Here is an 18,073-nt window from a genome sequence, read left to right on the forward strand (position 1 = left end):
AATGAGGTAACATAATTAGAATCAGACACAGAAATTGAACCAGATTGCTCAGCTTAACTTATGTATACCCATGCAAGATGCCACTAGACCAGGGCTTCCCAAACCTGTCCTGGGAACCCCACAGCCAGTCGGATTTTCAGGATCTCCACAATGAATATGCATGAGATACATTTGCATACCGGGTTTTCAGGATCTTCACAATGAATATGCATGAGATACATTTGAATATACTGAGTCTCCATGGTATGCAAATGTATCTCATGCATATTCATTGTGGAGATCCTGAAAACCCGACTGGCTGTGGGGTCCCCAGGACAGGTTTGGGCAGCCCTGCACCAGACACTAATCCAGTCTAAGCTAACTGGCCTGGATTGGGCTGATTTGACCCTGACATGTACAACGCATCCAGCCTGCTGTGTAGAACCTTGAATGTATATTTTTGTTCACCAGTTCAAGTTGGCTATTTCATTACAATATAAACATGTCCTCCGCAATAATAACTAATTCTCTACCTTTAACTGTAAAGTCAGCACACTTTTGCATCCACAGGTTGATATCTGGGGGGGAGGAGACTGCCCCATAAACTCATATAAGCCAAAACAACCCTTCAGTACAGAGGTGTTAACATCTTCAGCTGAGATGGCTGGGATGGGGAGGCAGACAAAGCACAGCTGGATGTCTTATGTAGTCACCCAGAAGCCAATTAGCATTTTATTGCAGCCCAAAGCATCTGATGGCATATAGCAGAGTAAGGTTCTTGTATACATTGCCTCCCATACTGAGCATTCGCACAGTCAGGGCAAGGATTAATAATGGATGAACGCCAGCACTTCACCTGCCGTTCGGCTTGCCCACTGCTGAGCTGCTGGGCTGCTCCTAGAGCAATCTTGACTTTGCTTTTCATCTCTGTATCTACCCATCCGGTCCATTTTCTATCATACCTGGGTATCCCCGGGCTTGTCACGAGGCTTTTAAGGAGCAGCAGGGAAGGAGGCTGGGGATATTAGGAAAACGACCGTGAGATTAATGAATACTTGTTGGAGACCAGCAAAATGTCTGTACTGATGTGCATCGTATTTCTAAATTATACAAAAAAAGGGATTGCTGTGCAAACAAAAATGTGACCCACAGACTGACAAAAATGTGAAATAATTAAGCAAAGAGATTAGAGGCACTTGAGTTGTCCTTTAACCAGTAACCGATAAAAGGCTTGTTGTTTACCAGTGCCTCTCTTGTATGGGCCATTAGGTGTTCAGAACTGCTAACGTCATTGAATGAAAGATAAAATCCATCAAAAGGACGAACGCGTAAAATCAGTCTGTTCTGATGTAGCGTCATCTCAGCAATCTCACACCCATTCAGAGGGGAATGAGGGGGGGGGGGTGTCTCTCTTGTTTAGGCACCTCTGGACTTTCTCTCAGCCAGGGGGCAGGTTTTTCATTTTTTTTCAGTGTGAAAATTACAATTGCTTGTTTCTGTTTCATTTTTGCTAGTCCGGTATACAGCAGGGTGAGGATGCGCCACCTGGTTTGGTAGCGCGCCCCCCCATGGGCATTGCAAGACCAGAGGGCAGAGGTCGTGTAACTCCATTAAGGGCTAATACTAAATCACCACCCATGGCATCGCAAGACTCTTGTGATGGAGAGGCATGTCCCATTTTAATTTTCTGGCATTTTATCCAGTGACCCTATTTGTGATGCCATATCAGTGCTTGTAGCTAGCCATAATAATTCATGTATTTGATCGCATTATTTCTAAAACCACCTTTCAAATAAAATGCTCCAGGCGGACATCAATACACAATCAAATAATTCTGGCAAGTAAACAACAAAATACACGATAAGAATGGCAAGATTAAAAACCTCACAGCAAGTTATATAGTCAAGTAAATGACAAGAATAAAAATATTTAAAAACTTAAAATGGGGACTTCTGGTTATGGAGCCTGCCTGAAAAGACATGGATGGGCTAAGCACTATGAACCCCATTGGATGGGAGAGAAATTGAGCCATTTTCCCATTTGCCTGAGCCTGCTTTCAATCGATATTATTTTAGTTTATTGGATTGACTCTTTTGTTATAAAGAAAAAACATGTTATGAGTGGAAAACCTGCACAAACAATACAAAAGAAAGCCCAGGTTCTGAACCACAAAATGGCAGTGGTGTCCCCAAAAGCTGAACCAGACCAAGTTATGGTGGTGAATTCAGAAGAAATGGTGCACAGCATTTCAAAAGTGTATCGGCTGCTTTGGAGGACCAGTTGTCCAAGATTCAGTCTACATTGACAAAATTAAAAAGGGTCTGGAGACACACTCATACCTGTCTGAGGTGGAGCAGAGAGTCTTGGCCCGAGAGGATCACACAATCCAGGTGGACACTCAAATAGGAGCCTTGCAGAAGGAGAACACTGTCCTGCTTGATTGTCTGGAGGATCAAGAAAATCGCAAAAGGAGAAATAACATAAGGGTAATTGGCTTGCTGGAAACAGTTAAAGAGGCAGCATTATATTCTTTCTTTGAAATGTGGTTGCCAATGGCAATCGGCCTGAATACAGTGGTAAGACCCATAATATGTGAGCTCGCTCATCGCATAGGTCTGATACAAGAAAATATTAATCGCCCAAGACCTGTTTATGACCCGATTGCTCAACTGGGCAGATAAAACTAAAATTATGAATGCATACAGGTCGAAAGGTTCGATTATATATGAAGGTGCGAGAATTAGGTTAATGATTTCTCGGCATGAGTAGCTGCCCAGCAAAAAGAGCTGTCTCTAACATGTGCAGAGTTACATAAAAGAGAAATCTGTCTTGCAGTCCTTTATCCAGTAAAATTAAGAGTACAACACACAGGGAAGGCCCAATTTCTGACTACGAATGAGCAAGTTCAACAATTCGTGAATGGTCTGCAATAAGATGGGAATCTAGGGCTTTTGTCAGTACGAGTCAACATTGGCAGGATTATCCACGGTGATGGAAGATGGTGACACACTTATCTTTTCCCCTTTACACAGCCAAGACTTTGGTTAGTGTGGCCTACTGAAAATAGTGATCATGACTTTAATGATGTGGTCTGCTTGCTATTTGGATGCTATTACAATGCAAGATACAGTACTGATACGCTGCACATGTATTGACCCACAGCACATTCTATGGTAAGGCTGCTCCGTTTTGGCCATGACTGTAATGGCTTTACTTGTTAAGAATTAAGTGCGGGAGACCAAAATCTTCAAGTTTAATTATTGGATCGGCGAGTGTGTGAGTGCATACTTTATCTAGTTATATAGTCCAAGAGAGGCACTGGTTTAATTCCCGCTGGATATATTACAGTAAATAATGTTACACCTGCCTTTACCATCTGTGGTGCCAAATACCATGGATTGCAATTGTGATGCTGTGTTGCTGGAAAAGCGAGCAGAAGTAATTTGACAACCATTGGAAACCATTCAGTGAATGCGGGACTAAGTTGATTTTCTCAGCGAAGAATAGAGCTTGGGAAATGATATCCTTCATGATCGCGTTTATGTTCTATTTTTGAGCCAGTAAGGGCAATTTCTCAATTTCTAAGTTTTTGGTATTCTAATTGAGGGGAAATTCCAATTCTCATTTCATTAATATATAATTTCACATTTTTTAATTCAGTTTTAGTTTTCAATGCCTCACTTATTCGGGCCTACTAAATGGGTTGAGATCCCTTTCAGTTTCATCGTGGATTCTTAATGATGTTTAAATCTATTATACTTCTAAATGAGAAACATTACTTTATATGTACTTCCAGGGGGAACGTACTGGGCCCACCTTCCAGCACTGAAGTGGGGGGAAGATTGATGGCTGGAGGGTGGTGGTCCCTTGGAGCTATAATGGTCTGGATAATTTTGTGTGAAACAAGGGTAAGAGGGCGAGCTGATATGGGAGATATTGCATGGTTGTGTGAATGGGTGAGAACTTGTCTGGAGAAGAATAAGGTTGAGTAGAAGGGTGCAGTGTATGTGAGTGGACGAAGGATATGGGAAAGAGCTTTTTGCAAGGGGTGAATAGTTGTGGCAGATGCTTGGCGTTAATTGTTGGAGGTCTTTCTGATTTATTATACATGATCGCTATCTTGCACCCATGCTGGGGGGTGCAGGAATTTATTGATGTAACTGTTATCTCTGTTCCGAAGGAACTAATTCAAAGATGATAAGTTTGAGCTTATGGCTAGAGGAAATATCAAAGTTGCCACTTTGAACGTAGATCGGATACATTCCCCTATAAAACGTACCAAATTACTTACTATCTTAATAAGAGAAAAATACAAATTGCATGCTTGCAGGAGACGCATCTCTCTGATGAAGATAAAAAAGATTGGGTGGGGAGCTGTCACTCTCGCAGACAAAGGGGAGTAGCTGCCCTTATTCATAAGGATTTGCCGTTCATTGTGGAAAAAGTGGTTAAAGATGCCTAGGGATGAAATTTGTTCGTGTTAGGCTCATCATATGGGAGTAACTATCTCATGGGTAATATATATGCACCAAATATGTATTCTTCTGAGTTTTTTACATCCCTGATCACTATTCTTCTGGGTTATCCTGATTATGCATGTTACGATCTCCCCTGTTGCTGCGCTACAGGAGGTATCTTACCTTCCTCCCGGAGGCCGCTTCGAAGCCAGGGCCTCTCCTGTGCACCATCCGGGACTTGCTCCAGGGCCTGGGAGGCCTAGCGGTTCCTGAGGCCTGCCGGTGGCTTGCTTGCCGGCGTTTGGACTTCCTGTTTGGCGACGCCCTTCTCCTAGGGGCCGGCCCGCAGCTCTCTACCCCACTTATAGGGCCAGTGAGGGGCGGTCCTGGCAAACTCCTCCCAGGGAGTTGCCTTCAACCTCCAGTATATAAGGACTTTCTTGTCACTTGCAACTTGCCTTCGGATTGAGTGCTACAGTTGCCTGTAACCTTCTCCTCGATCCAGGTCATCTGTGGTCTTGCCTGTGTTGATGGTGCCTTGTCCTGTCTCTGTCCGGATGTCTGCTTCCTGCTGTTACTGACGTCTGCCTTGATGTGTTCCTGATGTCCTGATCCAGTTCTGCTTGTTCTGTCCTACGTCTTGTCTGGCTCCTGAGCCTTCTGGCCTGTTGGGCCCTGGAGTGGCCAACAGGTGGGATTCTTCCCTGCGCTCTGGAGCTTCCCTGCCTGCCAGCCGAAAGGGCTTCGGATGTCAGTATCCCAGCATCGGAGTTCCTGCTCGCCTGGATCTTCCCTGCGCTCTCCTGTTCTCAACGTGGTCCGCGACCAGCCTTCCTGGGCTGTGTAGGGCGCGTATGGGACGGGGTGGTCCGCGACTCAGTCCCGCGGGTGGGTTGAGTAGGGCGCCCTCAGGGACAGTGCCCGTGTCTCCTTCCAGCCCTCATATTCGATGTCTGCACTAGCCTTGTCTACGATGTCTGCACCTGCCTTGTCTACGATGTCTTCAGTGTAAAGGACTCTGTCTGCCCTCGCCTCTGTCCGGCCTGCCGCCCATTGCCGTACCCAGCGGCAGGTCCGAAAGGGCCGGGAACAGTCGGAGGACCGTTCATCAGTCAACTTCCCAGTGTTGGCTACCATGGGCGTGCAGGTCCGGCTGAGGGTCGGACTCCCTGCTTTTGTACCCGCCTGGCTCCCCATGCCTGCTCAGCTCACCTCCCACGGTGTGGCTTTGGGCTCCTCCTTGAGTCCTGCCGTGGCCCAAGGGCTCACCACCCGCTGGAGATGACCGCGCCCGCGCTCGCTCGTAACAATGCATTGGTTATAGGGGGAGATTTCAACACTGTAGCAGACATTGGAGAAGAATCTAGGCCGGCCTGAGTATCCAGAGTACAGGACAATATGAGAGGGATTCCTTTTCTTATGGGGGAATTAAAACTGTTAAATATTTGGAGAGTCCTGCATCCAGGAGAGAAGGACTTTACCTCTTTTTCACGTAGATAAGCAGATGAATTAGCCATGCTCTCTGGGTACATCTTCCGTGCCACTAGGTGGCGGAGCTCTCTAAGTCTAGCAAAGCCTTTCAGCTAGGTGCACCCTCTTATATCTTCTCTGATATACCTCAGGCTCCTCAGTCAGTTTTTTTCCACGCAGCAGTTGGCACGCGGAGCTGTGCTCTCCTGTGAGAGAACTTTGTGAAGTAAAGAAAGGAAAGAAATCTACTTTAAACTTAAAGGTTTGGTTAGAAAATCATCAGCAGACAAAGAATGCCACGTCCTGGCTTTAAATTTGCTCCTGCGGCAAAATTATGTCGGCCATAGATGGCCACATTCTGTGTTATATCTGTCTGGAACCATCCCATGACCAATTAAATTGTGCGGACTGTGGACGCATGTCCCCACGCACCCAGCATCAGCGGGCTGCAAAAATGCAGGAACTACAGCTTATTGCTTCAGGTTCTTATGCCCCTTCTGAGGCCTTGGTGCGATCCTCCCCAGGCCCAAAGAGAAAGAGAGCCACCCCCTCATTGAGGAGGGCTTCTTCTGTCGACCCTCCTTCATCAGGACACCCGCATTTGCTCTCCCGGCTGGGATCGGAGCTTGGAACGGGTGATGCATCGGCAGCATTGCGGCCGCATGCTTCACCGACGCATCCATTCCTGGAGGACAGAAGCGCCAAAACTGCTTCGAAGTGTTGGCTCATCAAAGCAAGGCTGAGCAGTCGATGCACCGACGCACTGGCGCACCAGTGTAAAGAGGATTCTGCGCCGAAGCTATACCATGCCAGCACATTGTTGAAGCATTCGGCGCATTGACGCAGGAGCGTCACTTCGACACACCCTCGACTAACCGACACACCACCGACGCAGATGATGCACGTAGGTGCACAACCGACGCAGACATCTCACAATCAATCCAAAAAGCACCACTCCAGCCATAAGAGGCCTAGGGAAGCGTCGTTATCATCAATGCTGGTTCTGGACAGGGATATTTCACCACTTCGTTCATCTTTCACTTTTCCTTCTTCACCGGAAGAAATGTCTTCTACGTCCTTTCCATCGGAAGTGCCTCTGGCTCCCGACCATCCTTTGGATATTCAACAACTTCTACCACTGAAACCGCCTCCACAGAAACTGCGGCTGCTACAAGAAGGGCATCGTCCCATTCCACCTCAACCTGTGCCGACGCTTTCGACTTCAGGCTTAGCCACACAGGCCATGAACCAAATAACAACCATACTGCCTCAGTTTTTACAGTCGGTAGAACAATCTCAACTTCCACCTTCGTTACCTGCGGGCCCACCAGAACCTGCAGTGGAGCCAGTCATTCCAGGACCAGCACCAAAGGTCCCTTTTACTCAACCACCGTCTCTGACACATGAATTATCAGATACGGATACCTCATCTACTGGCTACCCCTCTGACCCGGCAGAGATTCCCCCAGAACCGTCTTCACCTCCAGAAGACCTGACGTATTTGCAGTTTATTGAAAAAGTCGGACAACTCTTGAACGTAGAAACGCGTCGACTTCCTGATCCCCACCAAGAAATGCTTGGCATATTGAAGATTTTTGATGCACCTACAGAACCTGTGGCCCTCCCGCAGCACCCGGTCTTAACATCTCTGATGGAAAAATCCTGGGACACGCCACTGACCAATCCTCCTACATCAAGGAAAATTGACTTAAAATACAGAATGAAAGATTCCTCCTTTCATATGTCGGTTCAACTACCTCATCATTCTGTGGTAGTTGAGTCCGCAATGCAAAGAGCCAGAAAATCAAGAATTCATGCTAATACACCACCACACCGGGACCAAAGTCGCTGGATGATTTTGCAAAGAAAACCTTCCAGTCCGCAATGTTGAATGCACGCATCCAGAATCATCAATTCTACATAACTCAATACCTGTTTGAGAATCTCCAGGCATTGAAGTTGTCCATGCAACAAGCTTCACTGGATGTCACCCTTCCTCCTCAATATCATAATATCGAAGAGGGTCTTCGACATTTATTAAGATCCATTTATGAGGGATTTGATATTTCCTCAAAATCTTCAGCAAACGCAGTTGCAGCGAGGCACTTGGCATGGTTGTGATCCAGCGCCATTTGGGACGATGTCCATGAAAAATTAGCGAATCTACCCTGTTGTTCCAAAAATTTGTTTGGGGACAAATTTACCAAAATGGTAGCTAAGCTCAAGGAACAAAAGACGGCCGTCCTATCCTTGACCACTCCCCACATCCCATCGACCTCAAGGCATCCTTATACGTCCTCGACAGCCTACAGAAGGGCCCCATTTAAATCTTTTAAGCCCTTTTTGTACTTTAAGCCTCAAACCTACCAGCAGCCTCGGCAACCTCCCTATTAATCTCAAGCACCTTCATTGTCAGGGGGTGCAAATATTCCCTTACCTGGATGATTGGCTTATAGTAGCACCCAATCGGGACCTACTGAGATCCAATCTTCTCCTCACAATTTCCTGCCTTGCAACCTAGGTCTGCTCATCAGTTACGAAAAGTCAAACCTAGAACCCATTCAGACATTACAAGGCTTTTCTCCCTCATCCGAGAGCTCTAGCCCTCTCCACTCTGGCTACAGATCTACTACACAGCACATCAGCAACAGCTCACCAGATACTAACTGTTCTGGGACACATGGCAGCAGCCATATATGTGGTCCCTCACACACGTCTACATATGCGTTGGCTACAATGGGGCCTAAAGTCACAATGGATTCAATTCCTTCATCCACTATCTACTCCAGTTACCTTGATAGACAGTATGAAAAAAGACCTCCAGTGGTAGCTTTCTCCATCAAAACTACAGATGGGCTCACCTCTAAGACCCCTTCGACATCAGATAATACTCACCACAGATGCGTCCACCAACGGTTGGGGAGCTCATCTAGATCACTTAATGACTCAAGGTCTATGGACTGCGTATGAAAGGGCACAACACATAAACCTACTAGAGCTCAAAGCAGTAAAAAACGCCCTTCGAGCCTTCGAAGAATCGTTACGAGGGAAGATAGTAATGATTCACATGGACAACCAGGTGACAATGTTCTACTTAAACAAAGAAGGAGGGTCCGGTTCTTGGAACCTCTGCAAAGAAACTGTCCTGATCCTGGAATGGGCTCACCAGAGATACATTTCTCTTCAAGCAACTTATCTGCCCGGCATCCAAAACTCCAGAGCAGACAAGCTCAGCAGAATTTTTCATCCCCACGGGTGGGAACTAGACCAGGCAGTAGCTCAACACATCTTTTCCATATGGGGTCTCCCTACTATAGACCTCTTTGCAACAGAGAACAACAGGAAACTGGAAACCTTTTGCTCAGTCTACCCGAGCCCTCGTCGACTTGCTTCAGACGCCTTTCTAGTGAGTTGGTCTCACGACCTCCTTTATGCATTCCCTCCGATTCTGCTCATATCCCATACGATCCAGAGATGCATAGAAGACCGAGCGGATTTAATTCTAATAGCACCAGCGTGGCCCAGGCAACCCTGGTACAGTTACCTATTACACCTATCAATTTGCGACCCCATACCCCTGGGCAGCAGCCCCCAACTACTCACCCAGGACAAGGGATCTCTTCTTCACCCACTTCACTCGTTCCTACACCTCACGGCGTGGAGATTGAATGGATCGCATACCAATACCTAGACATTTCACCCGATCTTCAGGATATCTTACTTTCTTCTAGGAAACAGTCAACAAGAATATATTACAATAGAAAATGGGCATGCTATGCTTCCTGGTGTTCGACCAGGGATCTTGACTCTTAATGTTGTTCACCTGAACAACTTATTTCCTACCTGCATTGCTCTACACGAGAGGCCTTGCAACATCATCACTTTGGGTCCATTTAAGCGCTTTAGCAGCTTACCACAAACCTCTCAACGGAAGCCCCATCTCATGTCATGAACTAGTATCCAGATTCATGAAGGGTGCCCTATGCCTACATCCGCCTTTACAGAAACCACCAGTACTGTGGGATGTTAATATCGTCATTGAGCAACTAATGCTTCCACCCTTTGAACCATTAGACACTTGACATCTCCGATACCTGTCATGGAAAGTAGTCTTTCTAGTAGCTTTAACTTTTGCATGACGGGTTAGTGAATTACAGGCCTTAGTTCACTCCCCCCCCCCTTATCTTCAGTTTTACCATGACAAAGTGACTCCAAATTCTTACCAAAGATGATTTCCAGTTTCCACATCAACCAAACCATAACCTTACCCATTATTCAGCCAAAACCTCATGTGAATGATAATGAGAAAAAACTCCACACTTTGGACTGCAAGCGTGCACTTGCCTACTATAAACAGCGCACCCCATGCATCTACCAGACCATCACAACTTTTCTTTCCTTCAATCCAAATGCACAAGGACGTCCAGTAACGAAAAGAACTCTATCCATCTGGATATCCAATTGCATTCGATTCTGCTACCAGCAACGCTCGCAAACTCTACCTACAACTCCGAAAGCACACCAAGTACGTGCACTCGCAGCTTCTATAGCTCATCTACATGATGTTCCCATCATAGACATTTGTAAAGCGGCAACATGGTCGTCACTACACACTTTCACATCCCATTACTGCTTGGATAAACAGGCAAAGGATGATGCAATAATGGGCCGGACTATCCTACAGAAGAGCACACGTTCCTCACACATACAGCCTTCATAGGACCTGTCCGCCACGAACTTTGGTATTGAGCTAGACTTTAATTAACTCTCTCATGCTCAATACATCAGCTGTTGACTCCCAGACAGCATGGCTAATTCAGCTGCTTATCTACTTGAAAAGTGCAAGTTTGCTTACCGTAAACGGTGTTTTCGTAGATAGCAGATGAATTAGCCATGCTGACCCGCCCGTCTTCCCGGACAGTTCCAGCATACACTGCACTTGCTTTAATACTGACTGAGGAGCCTGAGGTATATCAGAAAAGATATAAGAGGGAGCACCTAACTGAAAGACTTTGCTAGACTTGGAGAGCTCCGCCACCTAGTGGCATGGAAGACATACCCAGACAGCATGGCTAATTCATCTATCTACGGAAAACACCATTTACAGTAAGCAAACTTGCTCTTCTTTAACCCTCATCAGAGTTACTCCAGAACTGACTGTATTCTCATCTTAGATACGTTATTCCTGAAGGTTCTTAAAGCCTATACTGGGACTAGTACTCTTTCTGACCATGCGCCTGTTTTTCTGTGATTGCAATTGGGGGAGCAGTTTGGGAAATCTCAGACCTGGCATATGAATGCCAGATTGCTGAAAGGTGCGGAATTCTGCACAGTTCTGAGCGACAAGTGGAAGGAGTATTATAGTATAAATGCCACGCCAGACATGACACCCAAAGTAGTGTGGGAGGCTGGTAAGGTTATCATGAGGGGAGAAATTATCGTTTATGAAGCCAGGCAAAAAAGATAGTGTGATGTGGAAATTTTGCGCCTTACTGCTCTTTGCGCATATTTCTTCAATGTCGCCAGAACATAAAAAAGAGTTTTGGGAAACCAGAATGACACTTAACCATCTGTTACATCTCTAAGCTGTTTGCTCCATTAATTTTTTCAAGTTCCAGTTTCTCAAATTTGGTAATAAGGTGGGCAGACTGATAGCAAATTTGGTGAGGGGGGCAAGGTACAGGGCTTAGAGGTGAAAATGGCATATTACTCACAGACACAGGGAAGATATTGGAGGTCTTTTGGTCTTATTACCAAAACCTATATGGCTTTAGCTCCTTTAATGAAAGCATCAGGGACGACTTCTTCAAAGATAGACTACTTACCACAATTGCAAATAAAAAGACATGTCAGTTACATAGGCCCATCTCTGACGAAGAAATATTTAGGGCCGTAAGTAGGTTAAAATTGGCGAAGGTGGCAAGATTGGATGGCATGGGGCTTGAATTTTATAAAATACTTACATTTCAAGCACTATGGCCTCTGAGGGAAATGTATAATTATGCCTTGAACCATGGATTCTCCTCCTCCACTCTGAATCAAGCTGTCATCATAGTATTACCTAAAAAAGGGAGGGATTTGGGGAGCCCCGTGTCCTACATACCAATCTCCCTACTAAACATAGATGCTGAATTATTGGCCTCTATATTGGCAGCAAGACTTGGTGCACCGGTACCATCCCTAGTTGGGGAGGATAAGACGGGTTTTGTAACTGGGAGAAATGGGGTGAATAATGTGCGTAAATTACTGGTGGTTTCAAGCAATATGAAGGTAAGATACGCTAAGGGGATGGGTTTAAGCTTAGACACAGAAAAAGTGTATGTCAAAGTTAATTGGTCCTACATGTTTTGGGTACTGGAGAAATTTGGATTAAGGGGGCCTTTCTTAGACTGGGTTAGATTATTGTTTGCTGATCCGAAGGCCTGTATATTAGTGAATGGTTCTTTATCGTAAGAATTTTCTTTACAAGGTGGCACCAAGCACCTTTATTCCCTTTATTTTTTGTACTAATGCTTGAACCGCTGGCAATTAAGCTTCAGCAATGTGCCAAACTGCAAGGAATAACAGTGGGTGGCAAGGAATTGAAAATGTGTCTCTTTATGAATCATATCATTATTTTTGGCTGATGCCCAACAAGCCATATCACTTATAATGGATCACTTCTCTGCTTTCCAATCCTTTGCAGGTTTAATGATCAATTTTGACAAATTGGAGGCTTTACCTTTGAATCTTGAACCAAAAGAGAAGTGGGAGAGGGACTTTCCATTTCAATGGGCTCCTCACAAAATTAAATATCTTGGGATCTGCATCACCAGAGATTTAACTCTATTGTAAGAATATCATTTCAGAGATCTTTTGGATGGTTTCCATCTTCAGCTGGAGAATTGGAGAGATTTACCAGTCTCAATGTTGGGGAGAAATGCCTTGTTTAAGATGATTACATTACCTAAATTACTATATCGGCTCCAGATGTTACATTGTTGGCTTACTTGTCAAGACTTAGCTCGCTTAAAAGCAATGTTTATTGACTTCTTGTGGAGAGGCAAGCAGCCCAAAATAGCTTACGACAAGTTATTATATAACTTAGCCTGCTAAATGAGATATCTTGGGGAGTTTATTGGGAACAAATTTAAATATGATGCTTTCCGCTTGACAGAGAAAACAACTAAACGGTATTCCCAATCCCCACTTAGTTTGATTCGCATGCCACAGGCCTCTATACCAAGAGATATTAAGGGAGGGATTTTCTTAAGTTCATTGTTTTATGCATGGAGAAATTTCTGCAGATCTTTGGGATTGCAGGTTAATGTCTCTCTGTTGTTGCCATTACAACACAACGTCTGCTTTCAGCCCAGCAACGACTGTTAACCTTTTGAGATTTGGAAATTTAAGAGATTGAGGGTTTTGAGACAATTGATAGATAAGGACTCTGGGTCATTAATGAGTTTTCAACAGCTTCGGGAGGCTTTTCGCATACCTAAGACTCATTTCTTTGAGTACTTGCAGGTACGTCACTATTTTTTCTCCTTGAGGTTGGCAGCTGATGAGATTGAAAAGGAGCTTAAATTGGTGAATGAGATGGAACAGATCACAAAAAGGAAAAACTCTATTGCTAATTGGTATCGATTTTTTTTAATCCAATAGAGATAAAAACATTGTTAAATACTTAAGAAAAATACTGCCAGAGGGAGTTAGGGGAAGTAGTAACTGCAGAAGTTTTGGGGTTAATCTTTTGGGAGTCTCAAAAGCTATTGGTCCCTATGCAATTTAAGGAGATGTAATACAAGATTTTAAATCACTGTCAGCCAGAGAGAATACGCTTATGCAGGATGAGGATAGCGGAAACAGAAGAATGTCTCAGATGTGGCTTAGAAAAGGGGTCGTTCATTCATCTTTTTCTGTTATGTCACAAAAATTTACCACTTTGGGGAAGAGGTGTTGTAAATTGTTCATCAATGCACTAATATCATCTTACCATACCATGGGGAGATACTATTATTAGGAGGGATAGCTTCCCTGCGTATCATGGAACCCTCCATGACAAAGAGTCAATATTTCTTTATTTCCATTGCCTTATTATTGGCGGGTAAATGCATATTAAAAGAATGGATTAGTGATAATTCACCTTCCTTTGCATATTGAAAGGAGCAGATGACTCTTTTCATGCAAATGGATCGATATGATGTGTGCTTCTTAAAGCGTTCAGTTCCAGTGGACTATGTATCTTTATGGAAGTGCTATTCCAAATCACTGACTGTGGAAGAAAAGAAAAAAATTGGGGGCGCTGGGATATTTGCCTGACTGGAAGTTAAGGGGCAGATTTTTAAAAAATATGCGAGCGTGTACTTTTGTTCGCACACCCGGCGCAAACAAGAGAACACCGGATTTTAATAGATACGCGCATACCCGCGCGTATCTTTTAAAATCCGGGGTCGGCGCGCGCAAGGGGGTGAACATTTGTGCACCTTGTGCGCGCTGCCCGTTCCCTCCCAGGCCGCCTCTGAAATGCCCCTGGGCCGGAACCACGCCAGCGGCCCTGCCCCCAGATGACGCGCTGCCGAGACACGCCCCCCGACACACACCCCAGGAAAGCCCTGGGACTTATACGCGTCCCGGGGCTTGCGCGCGCCACCGAGCCTATTCAACATAGGCTCGGTGTGTGCAGGGAGAGCTTGGGGCAGATTTTTGGGGGGTATGCGCGTATCCCTTTGAAAATCTGCCCTAAATGTTAAGGGAATGTCTTGAAACTATGACCACATATCAAAGTTTAAATTCAAGGTTTGCTGCCATACTCACAACCCAAATGGATTGGTATGAGTGAGGATGGGTGATAGATGAGTGATGGATGTAGTGTTGTCAGTGCAAGGGTTGGGAGGAGTATTGAAGAGGGAAATGTTTCGTGAAATTTGAAAAATGGGATAAGGCATGAGTCTGGATTAAGATACATCCTATGTATGGTTTTACAAAGAATGTTCGGTCTTTTCAATCTGTATTATGGTTTATAACACTGGTTTATATATTGCTATGTTTCTCTCAGTTGTACTTTTGTTTTATCTTAATATTCAAAATAATTAAAAACAAAAAAACTTAAAATGACTTTTTCTAAAAAGAGCTGGTCACAGTGAGAAGTATTAAATACGAAATAAATATAACAGCCCAAGAATCCTGAAATGAAAATTAGAGCTGGGCATAGAAAGAATTAAAACTTACACACTACAAGCACTTCTAAAACCCCACGTTTTTAACAGATGTTTAAAAGCTGGATTTCTCCAAAATGAGGTAACAGCACATAAAAAAAAAATGTCCCGCCAGTCTTAGTCGAAGGGACAGAGAGTCCTGCATCCTGAGTAGATCATAAGGCTCGGGGCTGGAACGTGTCAGCAAAGACGGCCTTTAAGCTATGAAGCTCCCCCTACCACCGAGAGCTGGAAAAGTGAAGCGTATGGTCTTAAACTGGGAGCTCAAGGCAATAGGGGCAGTGGCTTCCATGTAGCAGCATCACAGGCCATGTCATAATGAGCCGCACGACGCATTCTGAAGCAGCTCTTCCTGAGGCACAGAAATCAGGACCTTAGGCAACAGCGAGCTCAACCTCTGAACCCTGGAGGAGAGAGAGCCTGAGGTGCGTGCTGCTCATGTAAGCGCCTTATCCGGTAACCAGGGCTAACTGGCTCCCAGCCAGCTCTCAGCGGTGGAAGGAAATGCCTGCAGTCATTTCTGAAATGCATTTAAAACCAGTTTCAAGTGCAAGGTGTACAGTCACAGTAGGTTGAATGCTTCCTGTTGCTGGGGAATGGGAGAGGATTTCAGCTTATCCTGGTAGTGCAGCTTCATTGCGATTATCAAGAGGAAGGAGGGAAAGGATAGGGACGCCATCAGGGGTTGGAGGTGAATTACAAAATTCAGGCATTTCTGGCTGATGTTGGCCAAGGGGCATTCAGAAGCCCTGGGGAATTACATAATTTTATATTCCAGCCTTTCAGGCACCTCAGAGCAGATTGCTTTCAAGGGACTGGAGGAATATCTCTGTCCTCAGAGGGCTGGCAGTCTAACAGGCCAATGCAGTAAGCTGTGTTCAGGCCAAAGCACAGCTTTGCCAGCATGTGAACGCGCAGTTTGTGAGCATAAACCGTACTGCCCAGGCAGCAAGGAGTTTTATGGTCACAGAATGTGGGAGACCTGCTCAGTGCCCTCGCCTGGAAAACCCCACGCAAATGAGAGCATTAAGCAGCACTCCCCGATGCAGAACTGTGCTGGCCAAACGCGGTCCTTCTTAGCACTGGAAACTTAACTCCTGAATCAGAGATGGCGTCAAGTTTCCAGTACTACTAAAACCCCCTAAAAATGGAAAAAAAAGCTATCGAGCTTACTGCCGCCACGTAACCAGATGAGTATAAACTTCTCTGGATACGTGGTGGCTAACAGGGCTCTCAGGGATGCACTCATCGGCCTGCCAGGCACACCGCCCCCTTACTGATTTAAAATGCGCTTTTGGCCTGTGCCGAATGCACATTTTGCTCTCCACATGCTTTTTCTAACTCCTGATGCAATTGCACAGCGTTATCTTACTGCGTCAGCAGTTAAAAAAAAAAAACAACAACCCAAAAGTAATCTGGGTGTTTAAAAACGTGCACTGAAATCCAGCAAACCGGTTCTTAATGCCCGGGTTACTGCATTGTGGTCTGTAACTTTGGATCTCGGGCAATGGGCGGTGGAGTGACTTGCCCACGGTGACGAGGAGCAGCAGTGTGGACGTGAGTCCTGGCCTCCCCAGTTGGTGGCCCACGCGTTCAGTATTCCGGGCAGAAAGGTCACCCGTTCGCAGTCACGCCGGGCCCCCAGCTAAGCGCCGTGCTCCAGTGTGCTGTGCCCCCCAAAGCACTTCACAGGGTCCAAGACGCACGGCAAGTGCTTTGGGGACATAAGGAAGTCACTGCCAGTGACAGGCCCGGGGCTGAGAGGATGGCACCGCCTGCTTTTTTCGGCTGTGAGCGGTGAAGCTGCACGTCGGCTGCTGAGCTTCTGAATCCGCTGTAATGATTTCTTCGCAGTGGTCCCTTAGAAACCACAAGTTGTTAATCAGCCCCTTTTTTTTTTTTTTTTTTTTCCCTCCTTTCTCTCCTTGCCTGCCCCTCCCCCTTCTTCCCCACGCCCTCCTTCAGTGGTTATGACAGAAGGGAATGGATCAGGAGTGGTTCACTGCAGCATCCTGAGAGGAAAAGGACAGCCCTGCTTGTGTTTGAGGTTGGCGTGGAAGCCCCGAGCAGCCCCTGCCCCTGATGCGCTAGCGGCCTGTGCGAGGAGCCATGGGGTGCGGCACTTCAGCGGGGCCTGGGAGTCAAGCGAAGAAGTCTGAGAGAGGTAAGCGCTGCCCTTAGCCCCTTTTCTTACTGGGAATGCAAAGCTGGCTCCTCCTCACCTCCCCCCCCCCCCCCCAGCCCTGTTCAGTGACCTGATTTCATTCATTGCTGCTTGGGGATCAGGCTCCCCCCCCCCCCCCCCCCCCCCCAGCCCTGTTCAGTGACCTGATTTCATTCATTGCTGCTTGGGGATCAGGCTCCCCCCCCCCCCCCCCCCCCCCCAGCCCTGTTCAGTGACCTGATTTCATTCATTGCTGCTTGGGGATCAGGCTCTCCCCCAGCCCTGTTCAGTGACCTGATTTCATTCATTGCTGCTTGGGGATCAGGCTCTTCCCCCCCCCCCCCCCCCTGTTACCCATCGGACCATCTTACAGCCCAGCTCTGTCGGAGGCACAGTGGATTGGATGTCCCAGGAGGCAGGATTTAATTGGGTTATGGATACGTCTTATGAAAACGGGAAATGGTGGCAGAGCCTTGTCAGTCGCTCCCCTTCCTCAGCGTTAGAATTCAGAATCCGTGCACCCCTTTTAATTGCTGTGTCACATGCGTGCTCCGTGCAGGTATTTGAAATGAGACTTCAGCGCCCGAGAGGAGAGGATAGAGAGGTGGAATAGGGTAGAAATTATGGAGACGTTCAAATATCCCGAAGGTATAAATAATGTGCCAGAAATCAATTTTTTTTTTCCAGTGGAAAAGAAGATTTAGAGCAAGAGATCATGATGTGAGGCGCACAGAAGACAGACTCGGGAGTAACGTTAGAAAATGTGTTTTCACAGAAAGGGTGGTAGATACATGGAACAGCCTTCC

At 46.0% G+C, this 18,073-nt stretch overlaps 1 protein-coding gene and 1 long non-coding RNA gene across 7 annotated transcripts in view; one reads left to right on the forward strand and one right to left on the reverse strand.

The window, feature by feature from the left end:
* Positions 1–18,073, forward strand: part of PPEF1 (protein phosphatase with EF-hand domain 1) — a 106,260-nt gene that overhangs the window by 13,284 nt on the left and 74,903 nt on the right. For 3 of the 6 annotated variants that reach the window (XM_029603345.1, XM_029603344.1, XM_029603342.1), the window contains exon 2: positions 17,069–17,267. In XM_029603345.1, the coding sequence (XP_029459205.1) occupies positions 17,213–17,267 (55 nt within the window). In that variant the 5' untranslated portion in view covers positions 17,069–17,212. The other 3 variants (XM_029603341.1, XM_029603346.1, XM_029603343.1) reach the window with 3 other exon arrangements.
* Positions 706–15,339, reverse strand: LOC115092492. The gene is made up of 3 exons (XR_003857008.1): positions 15,117–15,339; positions 2,319–2,423; positions 706–994 (listed from the first exon to the last, which is right to left on the reverse strand). It is a non-coding gene; the product is annotated as an uncharacterized LOC115092492 (long non-coding RNA).

This window comes from Rhinatrema bivittatum, chromosome 5, assembly GCF_901001135.1.
Source record: "Rhinatrema bivittatum chromosome 5, aRhiBiv1.1, whole genome shotgun sequence".
In the NCBI taxonomy this organism is placed as follows: Eukaryota; Metazoa; Chordata; class Amphibia; order Gymnophiona; family Rhinatrematidae; genus Rhinatrema; species Rhinatrema bivittatum.